This window comes from Thunnus maccoyii, chromosome 2 (assembly GCF_910596095.1).
Source record: "Thunnus maccoyii chromosome 2, fThuMac1.1, whole genome shotgun sequence".
NCBI classification, from domain to species: domain Eukaryota; kingdom Metazoa; phylum Chordata; class Actinopteri; order Scombriformes; family Scombridae; genus Thunnus; species Thunnus maccoyii.
Genome location: NC_056534.1, coordinates 811472 through 831593, shown reverse-complemented (window position 1 = coordinate 831593; position 20122 = coordinate 811472). Strand labels below are relative to the sequence as shown.

Genomic DNA, 20122 nt, shown 5'->3' with positions numbered 1-20122 from the left:
AGATCCCAGTATTTGTATTTGTGTCTGTATTTGTTGAGGCAGCAAAATTATTTGTATTTGTATTCGAATAAAAGTGGAAAGAGGCTTAAAAATCCTGTTTTTGTTTTTATGACACTTTTAATTTTAGAAAATTAAAGTGTTACAATAAGTGTTCATGAATAAACTACCTTATGAAGGAGGTCCCCAGGTCATAGACGACTGCGCTGACTACTGAGCTAAAACTTTACTCATCGCCTCATTGCAGACAGACCTCTACCTATTTATACACCCATAACACAGAGACAGCACAGCCTGTAACATGTAGAGAGGAACTTCAAAGGTGATTGTTGCTTTGCACTTTTCATTTATTGCCTATTTTTTACAACCTAACTTTGTGGAAAGGAGAAGAGGAACAACAGGTTATGGAGAGTCTCTTGGGAACACTTTGCTTGTGTCAGTAGCTCAGCTTTATCTCTGGGGAACACCCCCAACAAATAATTTTTTAAATATTTGTATGAAACAAATATTCATATAAAACCCACTATTTGTGCTTTGCCGAATAATGTATTTGTATTCGGGCACACCCCTACTGTGTATTCATGTCCTTTGACTTGTGTAATTTTTTTTTTAAACGCACAACATGTAATTTCAGCCGCTAGGGGTCTCAATCAAAACAATAACAAAAGACAGAGTGTGATGACGGTGTGAAGTAGCAAGGGATCATGGGAGTTGTTGTCTTCATTGTTAAATAACCAGCTTCACTGGGATAGGATTACTCCAGTGTTCATCAAATTTGGGATGTTTTTACCGGGAGCCGAATTATCCGCAGAGGTCTCCTCCTCTCCAGAAACAAACGTACACGCAGATTAAAATCGTTCAAAATACTAATTAAAGCTGTTTCACCTAAAAAATCAGTGTTTCTCTAATGATGTTCGGCGACCACCGGACTTCCTGGAGGGGCTGTTAGCCGAGCTGCTGCTAACGTTTGTCCAGTTTATTTCTCTGATAACTTAAGATCCAGACGTCCAATGACTAAAATCCTTCTTCCGGCTAAAAGATATAGTTAAAAACCACCTAAATTTATCATGAAAATGTGGCTTAAAACTGAATAAAAGTCCATTTATAACAGTTTGTGTGGAACAACCACAACGCCGATGTATTATCTTGTATGTGTGTAAGTTACTCTTTGGTAGACGCCATTGTAGCGGACAAACACAGCGCCGCCGTATGCATCTTGTGCGTGTTTACTCTTTGGTAGAGGAGGTATGACGCCATCGACAGGCGACCAAATGAAACGGTCCGTTACTTTGATTAAATTACAGATTTCTCTGGGTTTGAACATTGTTGGAAACATTTGGGATAATGTAAGTACACAACTCAACAACATATATAACACAGGTCTAGTTGTTTTTAGACATTTTAATGTGGAATAATTACATATTATACCATATGTGATGTGGAAGCACAAACACTGAGATGAAGTGTACAGTGAAGGAGTAAACATCTGGTGTTAAGTTAGTTAAACATTTGAAATGAAATATATTTGCATATTCATAGATTCTGGGAGTTTTTAATGAGGAAGAAGGAGGAGACGCCATTTTAAGGATTTTAACATGGTATTTATACTTTTTTGTGGAAAAAAAACAAAACAAATCAGACATATTATTGTTCCAAGCAGAATATTTTTTTGTCTTCACACATGTCTGGAGGGGATTTTCATGTGGTGCATCAGTGTAGAGACTGTAAACTGGTTCTGATGGACTCTTGTTTAGGGTCCAGTTGGCTTAGTGATGTTGAACGTTCACAAGTTCTGCTGTTAAATTACGCTTCCTCCTGCCGATCAGCTGTGTAGTAGCACATCTTCATCACTGGATAAGATGATAATAATAACACAGTAACTTCTGATTATCAGTGAGATCAGTGTGAGTTATAGAGGTCTCTTCTCCTTCTCCTGAGGGCACAGGTTAGTCATTAGTCATAACTTCTAACATTAGAGAATGATTAGAGAGCAAAGGTGAGTGAAGGAAAGGTTTTCTTTCATTAGATCAAAATGATCTACTTAGTTTTATTTCAGCACAATAAACAAAATACAAAATGTCAACAAGAGTAGAAAATCTGCTGTTCTTTGTTAAAACAGCTGCAGCTCTATCAGCATCCACACATGGTAAATATTTTAAATTCAATACATTTCACTGGTTATACAGAACAACAGCCTGTCAGTCTGTGGAACAAAGTGATCACTGTCTCCTCTTCTTCCTCTCCTCACATACTCTCTCGGTTAAGGGAGAGGCTCGCCCTCATGACCTTTGCTCTCTCCCGACAGGATGCTAAGTCGCTTCCCAGACTTGATCATGTGACCTGAATCTTTCCATTTTTCTTCCGTCGGTTTCACAAACTTTGCCACAGATGCCGTTAACGAACGTCTGTGACTTTTCTCTCTGCTGTGTGAGTGTTTATGAAGCAATATGAGCACATTTATAGTTGTATTCTACTGATGGATGTTTGTCAGTGATGATCTGCTGGACTTGGCGCCCTCTGCTGCTTCTTTTCGGTAACGTCTCATAAATAATAACTGATTATAACACCAGTTTGTTGTCAGAACTCAGATTTATGTTAACTGGGTTTTTATGTAAGTTTATTATTAATATGTGGTTAATATACATATAACCATAAATATAGAGTGCTGTTTGAGGCACTGACAGTAAAGTGGGGATGCTTTCATTAATAGTTTTTATTGATCAGTTAAGTTTTAAAGACTTGAATTTCATTCACAAAGGTCTTAAATATTTTATGTAGCCTGATGTTATATATATATATATATATATATATATATATATATATAACTGTAGTAAAACCTGGCTGGAAGATCATTGATTCTGTTGTTCTGGACCTCTGAGCTTAAATGAATGAGTTATAAATTCATCTGGTGCTGCTGATCCACGTCCAGGTTCTGATTATTATGATGAGCCAGTAGTTATATTATTGGGAATGATTGTTATAAACTGCCAGGAAGTAATGACCAAAATGTGAAATACATTTAATAAATGGACATTTATCTTATGTTGCACTTAGTAAATAATTCCAGTCTTATTACTGCTGATGGTTTTATTGATATCTTTCATACTTTGACTGTGAAACAGGTATTAAATTGTGTTGCTTATAATATTAAACAAGCGGCAGAAACCGGTTCTCCTCGGTTCACCCGCACACAGTGGGTACATCTCAAGTCTCTTAATTTATGTCTGCTCGCTCCTCGTCTGAACCGGAAGTTGTTCCTAATGCGCCATTTTGACGAGGGTCCCGAGTCTCTTATTTTGCTCTGAGGAGCGAGGAAACATGAGAGCAGTCTTTTACCGGCCGACACGCCCCCTTATTGGATATCAGTTATTGATTGGACGCTGCAGCTGATCAGACTGATCTGATACATCACTGCAGTTTCACACCGAAGTTTGTCTGATCAACAAAAGAACCATAAACAATTTTCTTCATGTATTAGAAAGAGTTTTCTTTGCATGATGTTATTTCCTCCATTAAACTGTTTCTTGCTGACAGACAGACTCTTCCTGACTTTAATTTTATCCATAATAACAGTTAAACACATTTATATTTTACATCATTTATCGTCATTTCCATTCAGTCACATGTGAGGCTGAGCGTCGGGTTTGATATGAGTTACATCATTTCCATTTTCCCTGAAACATTTAGCCAAATACATATTTCCCAGTGTTCAGGAGACATCCTGATCATATTCTGGGTTATTGAATAATGAATTCACTATCAGGATTATCAAAAAATACAGATACAAATAATCAATAAATAGTATCAACGCATTCTGTCAGTAGAAATGGTTCCTGTCCATCTGAGCAGGACACAGTATAAATACAGAATGCAGGTTGTTATTTAGGTGTTTGTTAAACAGGTAACAGCTGCAGAGAGGAAACAGCTCTAGCGGTGATAACTGTGAACCTTTATCAGTATTAACACAGTGCACACGTGCACAGACACAAACTCCATCAGAAGTTTCTACAGCTGTTAAAGCTGACTGACAGCTGATCCAGCTGTGATCAGCTGTCGCCGTCATCAGAAACGGACGTCGCTTCACATGACGCTTCAGAGGAGAGGACGTCTCATGTCTCTTAAAACAAATTTCCTCGTTTCCTCTCTCCTCGCTTGGTTTCCTGGGGTCTCTCCTGCATCCTCGGTGGGAGGGACTAAGTTTCTTAAATTGTCTTAGTCCCTCTCACCGTGGATGCAAGAAGAGACGCCAGGAAACCACGCGAGGAGAGAGGAAACGAGGAAATTTGTTTGATAAATCTCAGTTTAACAGGTGAACCTACGAGCGGGATTTGTGACATCACAGCTAGTTTGGAGCCAATCACGGTCCAGTATTCACCTTATGGATGTGGAAACTTGAGGCCTCCAGTTCACAAACACTGAGATTTAGGAGACATCTGGGGCCTGTTTCAGAAAGCGGGTTTAGTGAAAACTCTGAGCTTGTTCACCCTGAAATGAGGGAAACTCTGGGTTTTCAGTTTCAGAAAGAGAGCTAACTTAAACTTCAGTTAAACCTCAGTTTAAATTTGAAATATCGGTATGAAGCTTTAGACACGTAGGATCAATGAATAATTATCTCTATCAGTCATGATGTGATTGGTCCACTGACGGAACATCATTCCTTTAATGTTTGAGATTATATGTTAATATTTCTGAGTGAGCAGGATCGTGGTGCAGCTGCAGAATGTGAAAGTGAGATTTTTTTTAAATAAGGAGCATAATCTGAACGTGTTTTAACAGCGTTCAGTGTTTAAATTTACTACATTTGCTGAAGCAGCTGAAATAAAGTCACTGAATGTTGTTGAGCTGAGATACAAATAGATCTTTAAACATTTTAAATATTCTGTATTTTAACCTTTGATACAAATCATCAAACACATTATTGATCAGACTGTGAGCTACAGTCATGCCTCCGTGTTTCTGATCTCTTTATGTTTTAAATCTTTAACTATATTTTTGATCTTCAGTCGCTGCTTCCTGTGTTTTGTCCTTCAGATTAAAGCTGAACAAATATATTTAAAATGTAATGTAGCTGCAGCCTGATACACAGATTCCACTTTATCATCATTAAGGAAATGTAAGTCTGATAAATGATCAATTAATGGACAACACTCAATAAAACTTTATTGTGTTAATTTATTGACACTTTTCCCGCTTTGACGGCTTGAAAGATGTGCAGCGTCCGCACACACATGCATTAATATCTCTACGTCCACTGGATTAAAATGGAGACTCTGCCTTTTATTTATCTGTTGCCATGGTGACTCGTTGTATTGGGGCTCCATTGATTATGGCTTATTTCATTCATCACGCACAAGTTTAACTGAAAGTGAACATACTCAGAGTTGATTGAACAAACTCTGATCAGCTGTTCTGAAACCGAAAAGTTCAGGCTTCTTCTCAGAGTTTGCTGAACCTGCTTTCTGAAACAGACCTCTGGTGTCCAGCAGGAAAACATCTACATTTAAATATTCACAGATTCTGGATGTTTAATGAAGGAGGAGATGATGGTGTTTTAAGGATTTTAACATGATAATTTAACTCCTTTTGTGGAGAAAAAAAAAACATATCAGACACATATTATTGGTCAAAGCAGAGCATTTTAGATTCATCTTAAACATGTCTGGAGGGGATCTTTAAACACCCTTCAACAAAAGCAGGCTTTTATTGGCGGTTCTGGGGCCGCAGCGCCCCCTGGCGGCGGCTGCCGGGGCCGCAGCGCCCCCTGGCGGCGGCTCTCAGACTCGCCGTCTTCTTCTTCTTCATCTCCTCCCGGCGGCAGCAGCGGCTCGGCTCTGCTTCTATTCCCGGAGAGACCGCCTCCATTTTAGCACCGACACCCGGCGGAGGAGCAGCGGCTCGCAACGGACTCAGCGGCCGACGGAGGGACACTCTCCTGCGGTGTGGGACTCTCCCTGTCACCCCCCCGCCCCTTCTCCGCCCTCCGGGCCTGGATCAGCCGGCGCTGCGGCAGGACGCGACCGGGGCTGCGGGGCATCTGTGAGGATTTAACGGGTGGTTTTCTGCGGAGAAACGAGACATTTATCGGGGGAGAGGAGCAGGAGGAGCGGCTACAGGTACAGGCTTTATGCTAATTGGGTTTATTGATTACGCGGATTTATTCTGATTAGGCGGCTTTGTTTGATCTCCTCGGCGGGTTTATTAGCGGCGGACAGGCCGCTGCTGCTGCAGCCTCTCCGGCGGCCTGTCAGCGGCTCCGGCTTGCTGTTTCCACCCGGACAGCATCCATCCAGCCTCCGTACGGCTTTGTGTTTTTATGTGTGAGTGTGTGTGTGTGAGTGTGTGTGTGTGTGTGTGTGTGTTGGGGGTTATATAATGTGCGCAGAGGACACACCGAGCTGTTTGTCTGCAGCTATAATGTGCTTTCACCTCTAACTGAATGATTTACAGCAAACACGCTTCGCCTCATTAAAACATAAACGCGTCTGTTTTTAGTGTTTCTGTCTCTTCTGTTTCATGTCGGTTAATTCGCAGTTTTCGGCCGCCGCGGAGCCTCTGAGGCCGGACTGCAGGTTCTGCAGGGCCGCTGCTTCATCCAGGACAAACACGGAGGAGAAAAAACAAAAAAAACAAAATACTGAGTCACAGTGTGAGAGACAGCGGCTGAAATGCTCCTTTAACTGAGTCAGAAACAGGTCAGTCAGTCACACCTGAGCTGCTCAATGTCACATCTGAGCGGAGAAAAGTCCAAACATACATGTGAATTTAACACGTTAAATGCTGTCGGAGCAGAGCTGCAGCTCACCAACATCTTCACTGCAGATTTTTCTGTTTGTCACTTTTTCAATTAATCTTTTACTCAATAAAATGTCCACAATTTTACAGCTGAAACAGCAACTGTCCATTAATCTGCAACTATTCTGATAATCTTTTATCTTTTCAGCCATTTTTAAGCAACAAAAGAAAAACACGAATCAATTTTCTGTTTTCAGCTTCTTAAATGTGAATATTTTCTATTTTTCTTTGTGTTTTATGATATTTTTTTGGTTTTTGACTCTTATTTTCTGACATTTAATGGATTCAACAGTTTAAAATGATCAGAAAAGAATCAATAAATCAATCAATAATGAAACGTAATCCCTAGTTGCAGCTTCATCAATACTCACTTTTATGGTTTACAGAAGTGAAGCGTCTCTGCTCTCAGGCTGACAGATTTGGGTCAAATTAAACTCATCAATTATTGAGATGCAGGACTGAAACATGAAGCACAAAACTAACATCGAATATCTGATACTTCCTGATTTAAATCATCACTTCTCCAGTTTTACAAATCAATACTCGTCAATAGTTCAGTTTTTATCTCCTTGAAAAAACAGATTAACTGACAAGAAACAAAATCAAATGTTAAAGTTAAACATTATTTGTTCTCTGTGGTTCATTAAATGGATCAAAAAGAAAATGAAACAGATTTCTGTCAAACAAAACTCAGTTTAGAACAGAGCTGGAAAAAGTACTCAGATACTTTACTGCAGTAAAAGTACATAAGTATTATGAGCTTGATGTAGTTAAAGTATTGCAGTAAAAGTACATAAGTATTATGAGCTAGATGTAGTTAAAGTATTGCAGTAAAAGTACATAAGTATTATGAGCTAGATGTAGTTAAAGTATTGCAGTAAAAGTACATAAGTATTATGAGCTAGATGTAGTTAAAGTATTGCAGTAAAAGTACATAAGTATTATGAGCTTGATGTAGTTAAAGTATTGCAGTAAAAGTACATAAGTATTATGAGCTTGATGTAGTTAAAGTATTGCAGTAAAAGTAGTGGTTTGGTCCCTCTGACTGATATATTATTATATATGACATCATTAGATTATTAATAGTGAAGCATCAGTGTTAGAGCAGCATGTTACTGTTGTAGCTGCTGGAGGTGGAGCTAGTTTACACTACTTTATATACAGTTAGCTAGTTTAGTCCAGTGGTTCCCAAGCTTGTTATATTATCCATTGTGTCAAATCTCCATCTGAAAAGTAACTAAAGCTGTCAAATAAATGTAGTGGAGTAGAAAGTACAATATTTCCCTCTGAAATGTAGAAAGTAGCATCACATGGAAATACTCAAGTAAAGTACAAGTACCTCTAAACTGTACTTGAGTAAATGTACTTAGTTACTTTCCTTACTTTGGAAGCTATGAATTGATTTGATTTATTGATTGGGACAGTGAACAGTTTTAAATATTAAAGATGCAACAGAGTTAGCTCGAAGCTAATTTACATCCTCAGTCCCCCAACAATCAAAACATACAACAACAACAACAACAAACAGTACAAAGCTACAAACATCACAAACACCCACAATGTCAGTTAGAAATTAATAATATAAACTTGTCAAATTAAAAACAAGACGACCTGCCGTAGATGGAGTTTAGACTCAGTGGTCACACAGCTGATTGGTCTTTAGTAGATCTTTTAATTTGGCCTTGAATGTATTGATTGAACTGCAGTTCTTCAGATCACTGAGTTGTGGCTTTCACACAGACACAGATAGTTTTACACTCACTGATTTCAGACACATTTATTGTAATAAGTCGATTGATTTTTACTAAACGATGAAATATTTCTGAGGATATTAATACTTGAGAGTTTAATGGTATTGATTCTCTTAAAACAATCAAAACATAAATAAACATTTCTAATAGAATCCATTAAATAACTGCAGCAGCCAGTAAATGTGCCTCCATGTTGTAGTTTATCTAATGTTACGTTAACGTTAGTGATGCGTGGGATGGTTTAAATAGAGATTTAAAACTGGACTAGATCAATCAACTAATCGACTAATTGTTTTTAACTCTACATGATCCTGTAAAGTGGAAACAGCAGATAATAACCTTTTTATTTTAATGAGTATGATGGTTCAAGAAATGATTATCGCTACTATTTGATTATTATCGTTTAGTTTATGAAATGTCAGAAAATCTTATAAACGTCGTCGCAGTTTTCTGACTCTTGCGGTGGGCGTGGCCTGGCGGCGGCGGCGGCAGAGTCACAGAGTCAGACGATGTTTCCGGCGACGAAGGCTTGTTACTGTAAAGTGTGTTCAGCATCATCTTCATCACCACAGACAGCTGGCGTTAAAGGAGCACATCAGTGTTTCATGACATCTTTTATCTTTTGTAATCAAATATTCGGCCTCCAAAAACACAAACACACACGTAACTCAGCTGATTCCAGCTGATCGATCAATCGATCCACAGGAAATTAATTCAGAACTATTTTGATGATTGAAAAATCATTTTAGTAAGTTTTTAAGTTGCTCTCTTCAGCTTCTCAGATGTGCTGATTTAAAGCTTTTTGGGGTTTTATTAGCAGACGTCACCTTTGACTCTGGGAAATTGTAACATTGTCATTTTTCACCATTTTCTGACGTTTTATAAACCAGACGAGTCATCAAGAAAATAATTAGATTAATCAGAATCTAAATGAAAATGATGGTTAGTTGCAGCTCTAATTAATTAACTTCTTAAACAATCTTTCATCCTGGAACTCATTTCTACGGCGGAGGTATACATTCGTTCCTTCTGTGTAGTTCGGTCAGCAGACATCCCGCCTTTGAGTAGTTCTGATTGGACAAACTGCTCCGTAAAGCAAAACACGTTTCTGACCAAATCATTGTAGCTTTGAGGATGCAGCCTTCATCACGTCGGATGAGATGATGATGCTTGTAGCCTGAGAGACAAAACCCTGTTTGCTCTGTTACCATGGTGACGACTGGCAGCTCAGATCTCATCTGGACCTGTTTTCTGTTTAGTCCTGCAGATCTGAACCATGTACAGAGACCCTTTAGAGGAGGTGGTCTCAGCCTCTCTATTATAATAATAATAATAACCTTTATGCATGCAGCTCTTTTCAAAAACAACTTAACAAAGTGCTTCACTGACATAAAACCAGAAAATAGACTGCAGTTACAAATCAGAACGAGTTCAATGCATCGAGAAAAAGAAGCAGATAATAAATAAAAATCTTAAGAATAAATCAATGAAGAAAAAAATTTAAAAATTAAAAGTCAGTTTATAAAAATGAGTCTTTAAATGAGACACTGAGGTAGTTCGTCTGATTCTGGAGCCGAACAGGCAGCAGTTTACTCAACTACTGTACTTAAGTACAGTTTTGAGGTATTTGTACTTTACTTGAGTATTTCCATGTGATGCTACTTTCTACATTTCAGAGGGAAATATTGTACTTTCTACTCCACTACATTTATTTGACAGCTTTAGTTACTTTTCAGATGAAGATTTGACACAATGGATAATATAACAAGCTTTTAAAATACAACACATTGTTAAAGATGAAACCAGTGGTTTCCAACCTTTTTGTCTTTTGACGTCTTAAAAAAAGCAGTGTGTAGTCGGGGTCACATTTCACATGTCTATGAGTTGTTAACAGCTCCACCAAATAGTGATTTTTCCCTCTAAACTTCTCACATGCTTTCATTTCAATAAATGTTCAAATGATCCAATATTTCAGCAAAAATCAAAGATTAGAGAAAAAGTCCAAAAACTGAAAACAGATTTGTGTATCAGAACTTTGTTTTTTCTTCTTTCCTCTCCCATTAATCATCTCACTACCCCTCAGATTTATCTGCTGACCCTTTGGAGGGGCCCGACCCCTAGGTTGGGAACCACTGGACTAAACTAGCTAACTGTATATAAAGTAGTGTAAACTAGCTCCACCTCCAGCAGCTACAACAGTAACATGCTGCTCTAACACTGATGCTTCACTATTAATAATCTAATGATGTCATATATAATAATATATCAGTCAGAGGGACCAAACCACTACTTTTACTGCAATACTTTAACTACATCACGCTCATAATACTTATGTACTTTTACTGCAATACTTTAACTACATCAAGCTCATAATACTTATGTACTTTTACTGCAATACTTAAACTAACTTCCGCTTGTAAACAGTAACAGTGAGTAGAAGGTGGATCAGCAGGTTGATCTTTAATAACAAACAGCTGGAGGATTCAGAGCCGCTGCTGCTGCTGTTCAGAGACTGTTGGAGGTCATTGAGTTCTTGTCTCAGACCGACGACACCTGCAGCAGACTGATAAAACCCTCAGAAACATCATGTTCGCTCGACTGTCTGCAGACGTCTGCGATGCTCCTGAGAGTCGAAAACTGTGAACTTGTCTTTTATCCTAAAGAGACTCTAGAAAAACGACAGAATCGGTCAATTGAGCCGTAAAACATGTTTACATCACAGTGACGGCGCCCTCTAGTGCTGCAGCATCAGGTGATCAGGTAACATTGTTATGAAATCAGCCTGTACCAGAGTTCACTGTTCTCTTCCTGTTTACAACCACGATCGTCCCCTTATCTGACGCCACGTTCGGCCTTCAAACTGATTCTTCTGACAGCTTCAGTATAAAAATACAGAAGTGTCTGAAAGCCAAACAAACATGGCCGCCAGTCTGTCATTTAATGTAATTAAACCCAAATCTAATGGATATAATGTCATTTTGCCAGCACTCAGTGTGCTATAGGGATATCAATGATTAATGGATTGTCAAGTAATTGCTGTTAATAATTCAGCTGATTAAAAATGTATTAATCGATGAAGATGAGGGACTTGTGGTGTAACTGGAGGACCTGGTTGAGCTGCTGGTCTCTTACTGTGTCTGATTGAGTCGCTGTGCTCTGAGTGTAAACGCATTTTACTGTTGCAGCACATGTTGAAAGACTTCCTGGAGAGATGAAGTCAGAAACTGTGTCTGTTCCAGCAGCTGGACTAACGCTTCCCTCCGTCATGTAGATCAGCTGTGAGTATCATTTCAGCAGCTCTGATGAAGCAAAGTGTGTCAGAGTTCAATCTGTCCAACACGTCTCGACTGATCTCATTTGTCGTCTAATGAAGCTGTTTAATACTTTAGATTTTGTCGGCCAATCGTTGAGCAGCGACCGTGTTGCAGCTCTGAAATTGTAAATAAAGTCTTTATTTTGTGTTATTGAACTTGTAATTCATGTAACCTGGTGTTTACTTCACCTGCTCTTTTAAATTCTTCATGTCCTCTGACTTTGTGTCGAACACATCAGAGGTTTTTTCTCTGACACGTTTCCTCTGAGCTGAAGACACAAACGTTGCTATCAGCTCTCTCTCTCTCTCTCTCTCTCTCTCTCTCTCTCTCGCTGTTATCTATGAGCTGCAGGCGGTGAAACGACGTTTTCAGCTGCTGATGATTCGATGTTCCTTCACTGAAAAGGACAAACGTGTCTATAAACCAGCAGTCAGGTGTCCATATGAACAGTGAAAGAGGTTTTCCTCGCTGTAATCATTCCTCCTGTTCATACTGGATATTAAAAGATCCTTCAAATGTGCTTTCAATGGAAGTGATGGAGGCCAAAATCCACAGTGTGTCCACACAGTCATTTAAAAGTCTGTGTGAAGCTTCTATTCAGCTTCAGCAGTCTGAGTTAATCATATCAAGTGGATATCTGACACATTTACAGTCTTTTTAGCATCAAATTCCCTCTTTGTGTTTCCTCGGACAGTGTTTCCCTGTTGAGCTGCAGGTGGAAGTATAGTAACAAAAAGAGGAACTTTGGCACTAAAAAGACTGTAACGTTGAAAGATATCTACTTGATTTGACTCATTTGGACGCTGAAGCTTCATATTAGCTTCAGATAAACCTTCAACTGTGAGCTTGTCCTTTTTAAACCCGCACTGAGCTGCTCTGTCATCGTTGTGAAACAGCTCCTCATCAGACGAAGAGAAGAAACAAACTGCTGCGTATAAACTGTTCAGATTACAGACTGTGAGCTCGTTCAGTAAGGAAATAATCAGAGTGGATTCCAGCTTCTGCTTGCAAATGAGTATTTGTGCTTAAAAATGTTGTAAAAGCAGAAAACAGTGTCTGAGGGTACACTGTTTTAATCAATAATCAATGGATTTTTGAGGCCGGTACTGATATCAATATTTGGTATATTTGAGCCAAAAGAAAGTGATATATGGACTGATTTTACATAAATGCATAACATAAACAACAATCTACATAAAGAGCCTTTGATCTGATGGTGTGAACGAATCTCCTCTGATTGATCCTCAGACTGACGGAAGCTCGTCCATCAGATTTATCTGAAACTTCTCAGATATTTAAAAAAGCTTTTATGAAGTGACTCTACAGATTCATGATGGACAGTTTTTTTTTTAAAAAAAGAAGAACCAGAGAAATTTTTATCCTTTGAACAGCTGGCGCCTACGTTACCCACAGTGCACCTGGAGATCGTTGTGTGTGATGCTAGTAGCGGCTAACACAGCCTGGAGCTGCTAGCCACTATGAGGAGCTTCTTTCTGACCTCTGCCCCCCCCCCCCCCAACCCACTCTGTGACATCATCAGTGACATCATGACTTCACACCGAGAGCACCTGGAAACACCTGCAGGCCATGCTGCGTTCAGGTCCTCTCTGAGTTATAGTAATTATGACACTCGTAAACAGTGTTCACCGGGAAAACTCGCGTTTACTGGATGTGGAGTTAAAGAATCAACCCGTCAGCGATGTTTCTAAATGTCGCCGTTTCTTGTCGTCTATCAGCCGACATACACGCTGATAGTGAGCTGACGTATCGCTGTGATCCACACATGAAGCTTATTTTTACACAATTTATGTCTGTTTTCTTCAGTTTGTTGCTTCACTGATTGTCTGCTGAGTGCTGCTAAAAACAGGTGACCTACACTCAGTCCTGCACCTGAACGCATCATCCTGTGACACTCAGATGGACGACTGAAGCTGACGGTGTGCGTGTGCGTGTGTGCAGCTCAGAGACTTGAGGCTTCAGATGAGTCATGCTGCTGCTCTGCACCATGACAACAGCAGAGGATGGAGGCGGGGGGGGGGGGGGAGATGGTGGAATATTCCAGATCAGATCATCGCTGCACGTGATTAATAATAATAATGATGATGATAATAATAAGTTTTGTTTTAGAAGGGCTGCTGAGAAAATAAATGTGTTTCAGGAAGTAATGTACACGTTCAGACTGTTGCTGTCCCGCTCTGATGACGCGTTTTACGTCCATGTTGGAGACGCGTCAGGACGTGTTGGCGTTTACCAGACATGTGGTCAAACGCGTCCCAGACCTGCTCAGTAAAGGTCTGAGTGTAAACAGGGTCTTTGTTGGTGTTTGGTCTGTCAGGAGTGAACCAGACAGTTATTGATGATCTGATCAGTAGCCAATGAGTGTAGAGCTGCATAATAATCAATCAGCAGAACATTATCTGCAACTATTTTCATAATTGATTAATTGTTTCAGTCGTTTTCATACGTTAGTTTATATTTCAGGTTGTTAGTTGGACCAAACAGGAAGTTTAAAGACGCCACTGTGACCTCAAGAAACTCAACGTTAACGTTTCATCAACTAGACGACTAATTAGCACATTAATCACTAATGAAAGTCGTTAGTTGCAGCTCTAATTACAAAGTTTAAACCGTCCAGTTTCTGCAGTGATGAGCAGCGATGGAAGAACTGATACTTTAACTGAAGTAAAAGTATTAATATCACAGTATAAAAATACTCCTTTATAAGTAAAACAGCTCCAGTCAGTCATCTGTTACACAATCAGATTTCATTCATTATCAGTTTTCTTTTTTTTTTATAACTTTCAAAGATTTAATGTTGATCTTCTGACACTAAAGAACAGAAACAGATCCTTTAACGTCAAAGTGATTTAAATTAACTACAAATATAAAATACATCATCTGTTAGAAGTAATATTACATATATACGTAATGAATGTAGTGGCATCAAATACAAATACTCCAGTAAAGTGCAAGTACCTCAGTAAATGTACTCGTTGAGATTCTGGTTGTAAACAGTCTCAGTGAGGCTGACTGCGGTGCGTTCAGGGTACCTGAGCTCTGACTCTGCGGTGCGTTCAGGGCACGTGAGCTCTGACTCTGCGGCACGTTCAGGGGACGTGAGCGCCGACTCTGCGGTGCGTTCAGGGCACGTGAGCTCTGACTCTGCGGTGCGTTCAGGGCACGTGAGCTCTGACTCTGCGGTGCGTTCAGGGGACGTGAGCGCCGACTCTGCGGTGCGTTCAGGGCACATGAGCTCTGACTCTGCGGTGCGTTCAGGGCACGTGAGCTCTGACTCTGCGGTGCGTTCAGGGCACGTGAGCGCCGACTCTGCGGTGCGTTCAGGGCACGTGAGCTCTGACTCTGCGGTGCGTTCAGGGGACGTGAGCGCCGACTCTGCGGTGCGTTCAGGGCACATGAGCTCTGACTCTGCGGTGCGTTCAGGGCACGTGAGCTCTGACTCTGCGGTGCGTTCAGGGCACGTGAGCGCCGACTCTGCGGTGCGTTCAGGGCACGTGAGCTCTGACTCTGCGGTGCGTTCAGGGGACCTGAGCTCTGACTCTGCGGTGCGTTCAGGGGACCTGAGCTCTGACTCTGCGGTGCGTTCAGGGGACATGAGCTCTGTGTGGAACTGAAATCTTTTCATGATAAATAACAGGATCAGAATTAACTTCAACACATCGACACTCGTTAACAGTTCAAACCGATGGATCAATCAGTCTGATCCTGAAATGTATTTGTGGTCATTTAAAGGTCAGAAACATGGCGTCTGAGTGATGTCATAACTTCCTGTTGTGTCTGTAAATCTGACAGAAACATCAACAAATGAATCTGAACTGATGTTTCTTGTTTCTGTTGCTTCATTTCTCCGGTTGTTGTGTTTGCCCTTGAATGCAGCGTTTCCACGGCGACACTGCAGGCCGGTCGCTGCAGATGTTTCTTTGTCTGCTCGGCCGAAAGGCGGGGTATTGTGATGTAACGATGACATCATCAGTCAGAGCGCCGTCACTGTCGCTCTGTGACAAACGGCCGCTGAGGCGTGAAAACTGGGTCAGCAGCTGCAGCGGGGGTTACCGTGGCAACCGGATCAGCAGGTCACAGACTCTGCTGCTGAGGCATGCTGGGAAATGTAGTAGCTCTGTCTGACTTCTGCCTCTTTTCTTCCCTCCCTCAAGGTTCTCAGCGAGGATGTGGCACTGAGCATGCTCAGAGTGCTGATTGTTACCATGGGGATATTCAGCAGCGGCCAGGCGTGCGGCGGGCAGGACAACTGCTCCGCCCACAGCGAGTCCAAAGACTACTGCTACTCGGCTCGCATCCGCAGCACCGTGCTGCAAGGGCTGCCGTTCGGCGGCGTGCCCACCGTGCTCGCCCTCGACTTCATGTGCTTCCTGGTGAGTCACCGCCGCCGCCGCCGCCACGGCACACACACACACACAAACTACAAACTGTCAGGTCACATGACCTCAACAGGAAGTGATTGTTGTGGAAATGTTTGCATGCAGAGACATAAAGAAAGAAAGCTCTTCCTCTACAGATGAAACACAGTCAGACGTGCCGACAGACAGATGTGGTCCTAGATGATAATCCTCCAGGTTCCTCATGATCCAGTTTGTGAGGCAGCAGGCTTAAAGATCTCTAACTGGCCCCAGAGGTCAGCGAGCAGCCCTCAGATAGAAACAAGTTCAAGAGATCAACTAGACTAGGAGCAGGATTTCTTCTCCAGCGTGTAGACCAGAATGACATCACATCACATCCGCCGTCGTCTAAAGACTCAGAGACGCAGCAACTAAACCTCAGACTCAGTTTCTAACGTGATATAAACAGGAAACACATCAGATGATGACCAATCATCTCACAGTTTATTGATTTTAATAAGACCAAACAGACAGATCATTTCAGGTAAATGTGACAGGTACGTTATACAGTATAAAGTACGATGGGAGTTGAGAAGGAAACACAAATGCTCCTGTCAGTATAGAGGAGATGTTTACATTAGGTTTGAAGACAGAGGTATGTATTCCACTATTGTCCTGTGCCGTCCCACCACTGACGGGGGCTTTATCTGAAATCCATTATACAGTTTCCTCTGGTACATATCAGTCACATGATCGCTGGGAAGACCTCGGAGGAGAGAAACCGGGTCAAGTTTGAGGTTTTTTTTTATCAGGACCTTTTTGCGTTTCAAACGAGACGTCACTCCAATAATTTAGTATTTTTACACAGGACCAGAAACGGTGAGTTTAAGAGCCAACAGAGAGACGTCCTTCCTGTACTCGGAGAGACGGTTTGGGCCGACAGCTGCTTGTTCTGAGATCTTTAAGAACAGCAGCAGAACTGATGATGAGTCTGCAGACTGATGAAGATGATGAACTCTTTGTACTGATCAATAGTCTGGGCTCCTCAGAGCTCCTCCTTCCTCCTGCAGACCAGCTTAACAGCTGATTCACAGGACTTTAATGGAAACTGTGGTCGTAAAATGGCGGCAACACGACACTAAACTCTGCTGCTGATGTTTGTTTGAAGTTTTTATTCATTTTAACATTTTAATAGTAAAAAAATACACAAACACACGTTTATAGAAACAGAAGCAGTCGACCTCTGTGAGATGTAACATCCTCGATGTACGTCAGATGTTTGACGCCACGTTTGAACAGTATTTACTGCAGCCGACTGGTTCCCAGTGTTTCCAGTCTGACACGTTTACAGTCTTTGTGTTTCCCTGTTGAGCTGCAGGTGGAAGTATAGTAACAAAAAGAGGAACTTTGGCACTAAAAAGACTGTAACATTGAAAGATATCTACTGGATTTGACTCATTTGGACGCTGAAGCTTCATATTAGCTTCAGATAAACTTTTAAATACATTTTCTGCACAAAAAACTGTGAACTCGTCCTTTAACGTTTACATCATCAGCCGTCTGGTTTAGTTTGTTCCTCCTGTGCTGTTCACTGACTGGTGGAAAAATCAATTCTGCAGAAACATGGATCGACCCACATCCTGCTCGTATCCCTTAGTAACGGTCAGTCGATGGATTAGTTCATGTAAACGTTGTTAATTCAATATTTTACTGGGATTTTCTGGCTTGTTGTGTCTTTCTGTGTTTATGTTTTTCCATCACAAGTCTAACAGGAAGTCCTCCTCCTCCTCCTCCTTCTTCTTCTGTGTTCAGGTGCTGCTCTTCGTCTTTTCCATTCTGCGGAAGGTTGCGTGGGACTACGGTCGCCTGGCGCTGGTCACCGACGCCGACAGGTAAACTTATAATTTCACACATGAAACGATCACTTTTGATTAGAAGTTAAAACAAATTAACAACTTCAGAGTGACTCATCAGTTTTTTCTTATTTTTAAAATGTTCCAAAAAAACGGAGCCGTGGTTCCCAACATGCGGGTCGGGCCCCTCTGAGAGGTCACGAGATGATAAACAGGTGTACGGACAGTTGTTGTTGTTTCAACTGAGGTGCAGGAGTTCTTCTTCTGGTGTTTTTGTCAGTTTTTAAACAGCTTCAGGTGCGTTACCGCCTCCGTGTGGACTGGAGGAGATTTACATGTAGCCAAGAAAACGCCGACGGATGGAAAGCGGATCCGTGTTCAGACGAACGTCGATCCAGAACGCATGAAGTGACTCCATGTTAACAAAGAACAGATTCACTCTGTGACATCATCAGATTCATGGACAGGTTGTTTTTTTAAGGATGAAAATTGAGCGTCGACATTACCCACAATGCACTTGCCGACAGCTGGCTGGGAGATTGAGGCGTGTTACCCCCGGGATTCCACCGGGAGCGCGTCAGAGGCGGAGCGTCTTCACTGCGGGGGAAGCCTTCCGCCGTTTAAAGTCAGTTGCACTCCTACTACAGTAATTACAGCAGCCTGGTCAAAGCTGATAAAGTGCCTCAAGGCTACCGTAATTACTGCAGTAGCAGGGCAACTAAACTGCCCAAAACTTGCTCAGCTTTCGTTGATTTGGTCATTTTCCTTGATCTTTGTGCGTCTGCTGTGGTTAATTAGGCTACGTAGTTAAACGGTTTCTTTATTCGTCTGATTGGACCAAAGTTTAAAAACTGGGCTCAACTTTTGACACAAAGCTCCAGACGTCATTCAGCGCGGATCACATGACACCTTCAACTGTCAAACACAGCGTCACTTAAACTACATGTAGCTGATGATACTCGTGTACTTTTTTTACTTGTAACGTTGTTGTTTTTGTACTTTTTTTTTTTTTTTACTTCATTAAAGCATTATTATATTGAACACATCAGCAGCAGATTATTGTGAAGGAGCTTCTTGTTATTGATGTTGCTGGTTTTAGTTTTTCTCGCAGCGGAAACGTCGACATCTTTGTTTGTTTGTTTGTTTGTTTGTTTGTTTGTTTGTTTGTTCCTCGGCTCTCACAGCAGCTCTTTATTTTCTTTCTGTTTGGATTCCTGAAGACTGAAGAAGCGGTTCAGCGACCTGGAGGAGCGGGAATAGTATGTTGCTGCTTCCTCCATGTTTGGTTTGTCCGCTAACATCTTCCTCCTCCTCTTCCTCTTCCTCTTCTTCTTCTTCTTCTTCTTCTTGTGGTTTCATTAACAGGGTTCTGCTCTCTGATTGGTGCACTAACACGACTTCTTCTTCTCCATTTCAGTTTGTGTTTGTTTGTGTCTGTGTGTATGGCAGGTTGCTAGTGCCACCAACCACACGATGATGTGGAATTATTCTTCATTTGTTTTCACATTTAAGAAGCAGCAATCAGAAAATTTGGACATATTGTCTTAAAAAATGACTACAAACAATTAACCAATTATCAAAATAGTTGGTGATTAACTTAATAGTTGGCAACTTATGGGTTAATCATTGCAGCTCTACCTTTGAGACAATTCATTGGCTAAGCGATTAATTGAGTATCAGCTCCAGTAATGAAAACAATCGTTAGTTGCAGTTCTAGTTAAAGGTAACGGGCAGAAATTCACGTTTATAGAAATAAGTATCACATCTGTGTGGAAGGTGGCACTAATCACCCCCCATACACATAAATACTGACATGACTTTATATATATTTGTATAATATTTGTGCGTGTGTGTGCAGTGTTTATATGACTCCTTTATTGATGTTGGCTAATGTGATGCTAACAGTTGTGATGCTAACAGTTGCCATGCTAACACTGCTCCGCACTTCTCTCCATTTTAAACGTTAACTCAGCCGAAGACGAGACAGAGATAACTATGAACCAGTCAAAAGGTAACAGGGTGTGTGTGTGTGTGTGTGTGTGTGTGTGTGTGTGTGTGTG

General features: G+C 41.0%; 2 protein-coding genes across 5 annotated transcripts in view; one reads left to right on the top strand and one right to left on the bottom strand.

The window, feature by feature from the left end:
• LOC121912524 (NACHT, LRR and PYD domains-containing protein 12-like) overlaps positions 1-20122 on the bottom strand; it is a 203536-nt gene that overhangs the window by 99492 nt on the left and 83922 nt on the right. The gene's annotated exons all lie outside the window — the stretch shown is intronic.
• LOC121906623 (CSC1-like protein 2) overlaps positions 5772-20122 on the top strand; it is a 32819-nt gene continuing 18468 nt past the window's right edge. Inside the window, exons 1-4 of one of the 4 annotated variants that reach the window (XM_042425576.1) lie at positions 5772-6110; positions 16027-16245; positions 18022-18101; positions 19283-19321. In XM_042425576.1, the coding sequence (XP_042281510.1) occupies positions 16054-16245; positions 18022-18101; positions 19283-19321 (311 nt within the window). In that variant the 5' untranslated portion in view covers positions 5772-6110; positions 16027-16053. Of the gene's footprint in view, positions 6111-16026; positions 16246-18021; positions 18102-19282; positions 19348-20122 lie in introns of those variants that run through there. The other 3 variants (XM_042425570.1, XM_042425586.1, XM_042425594.1) reach the window with 3 other exon arrangements.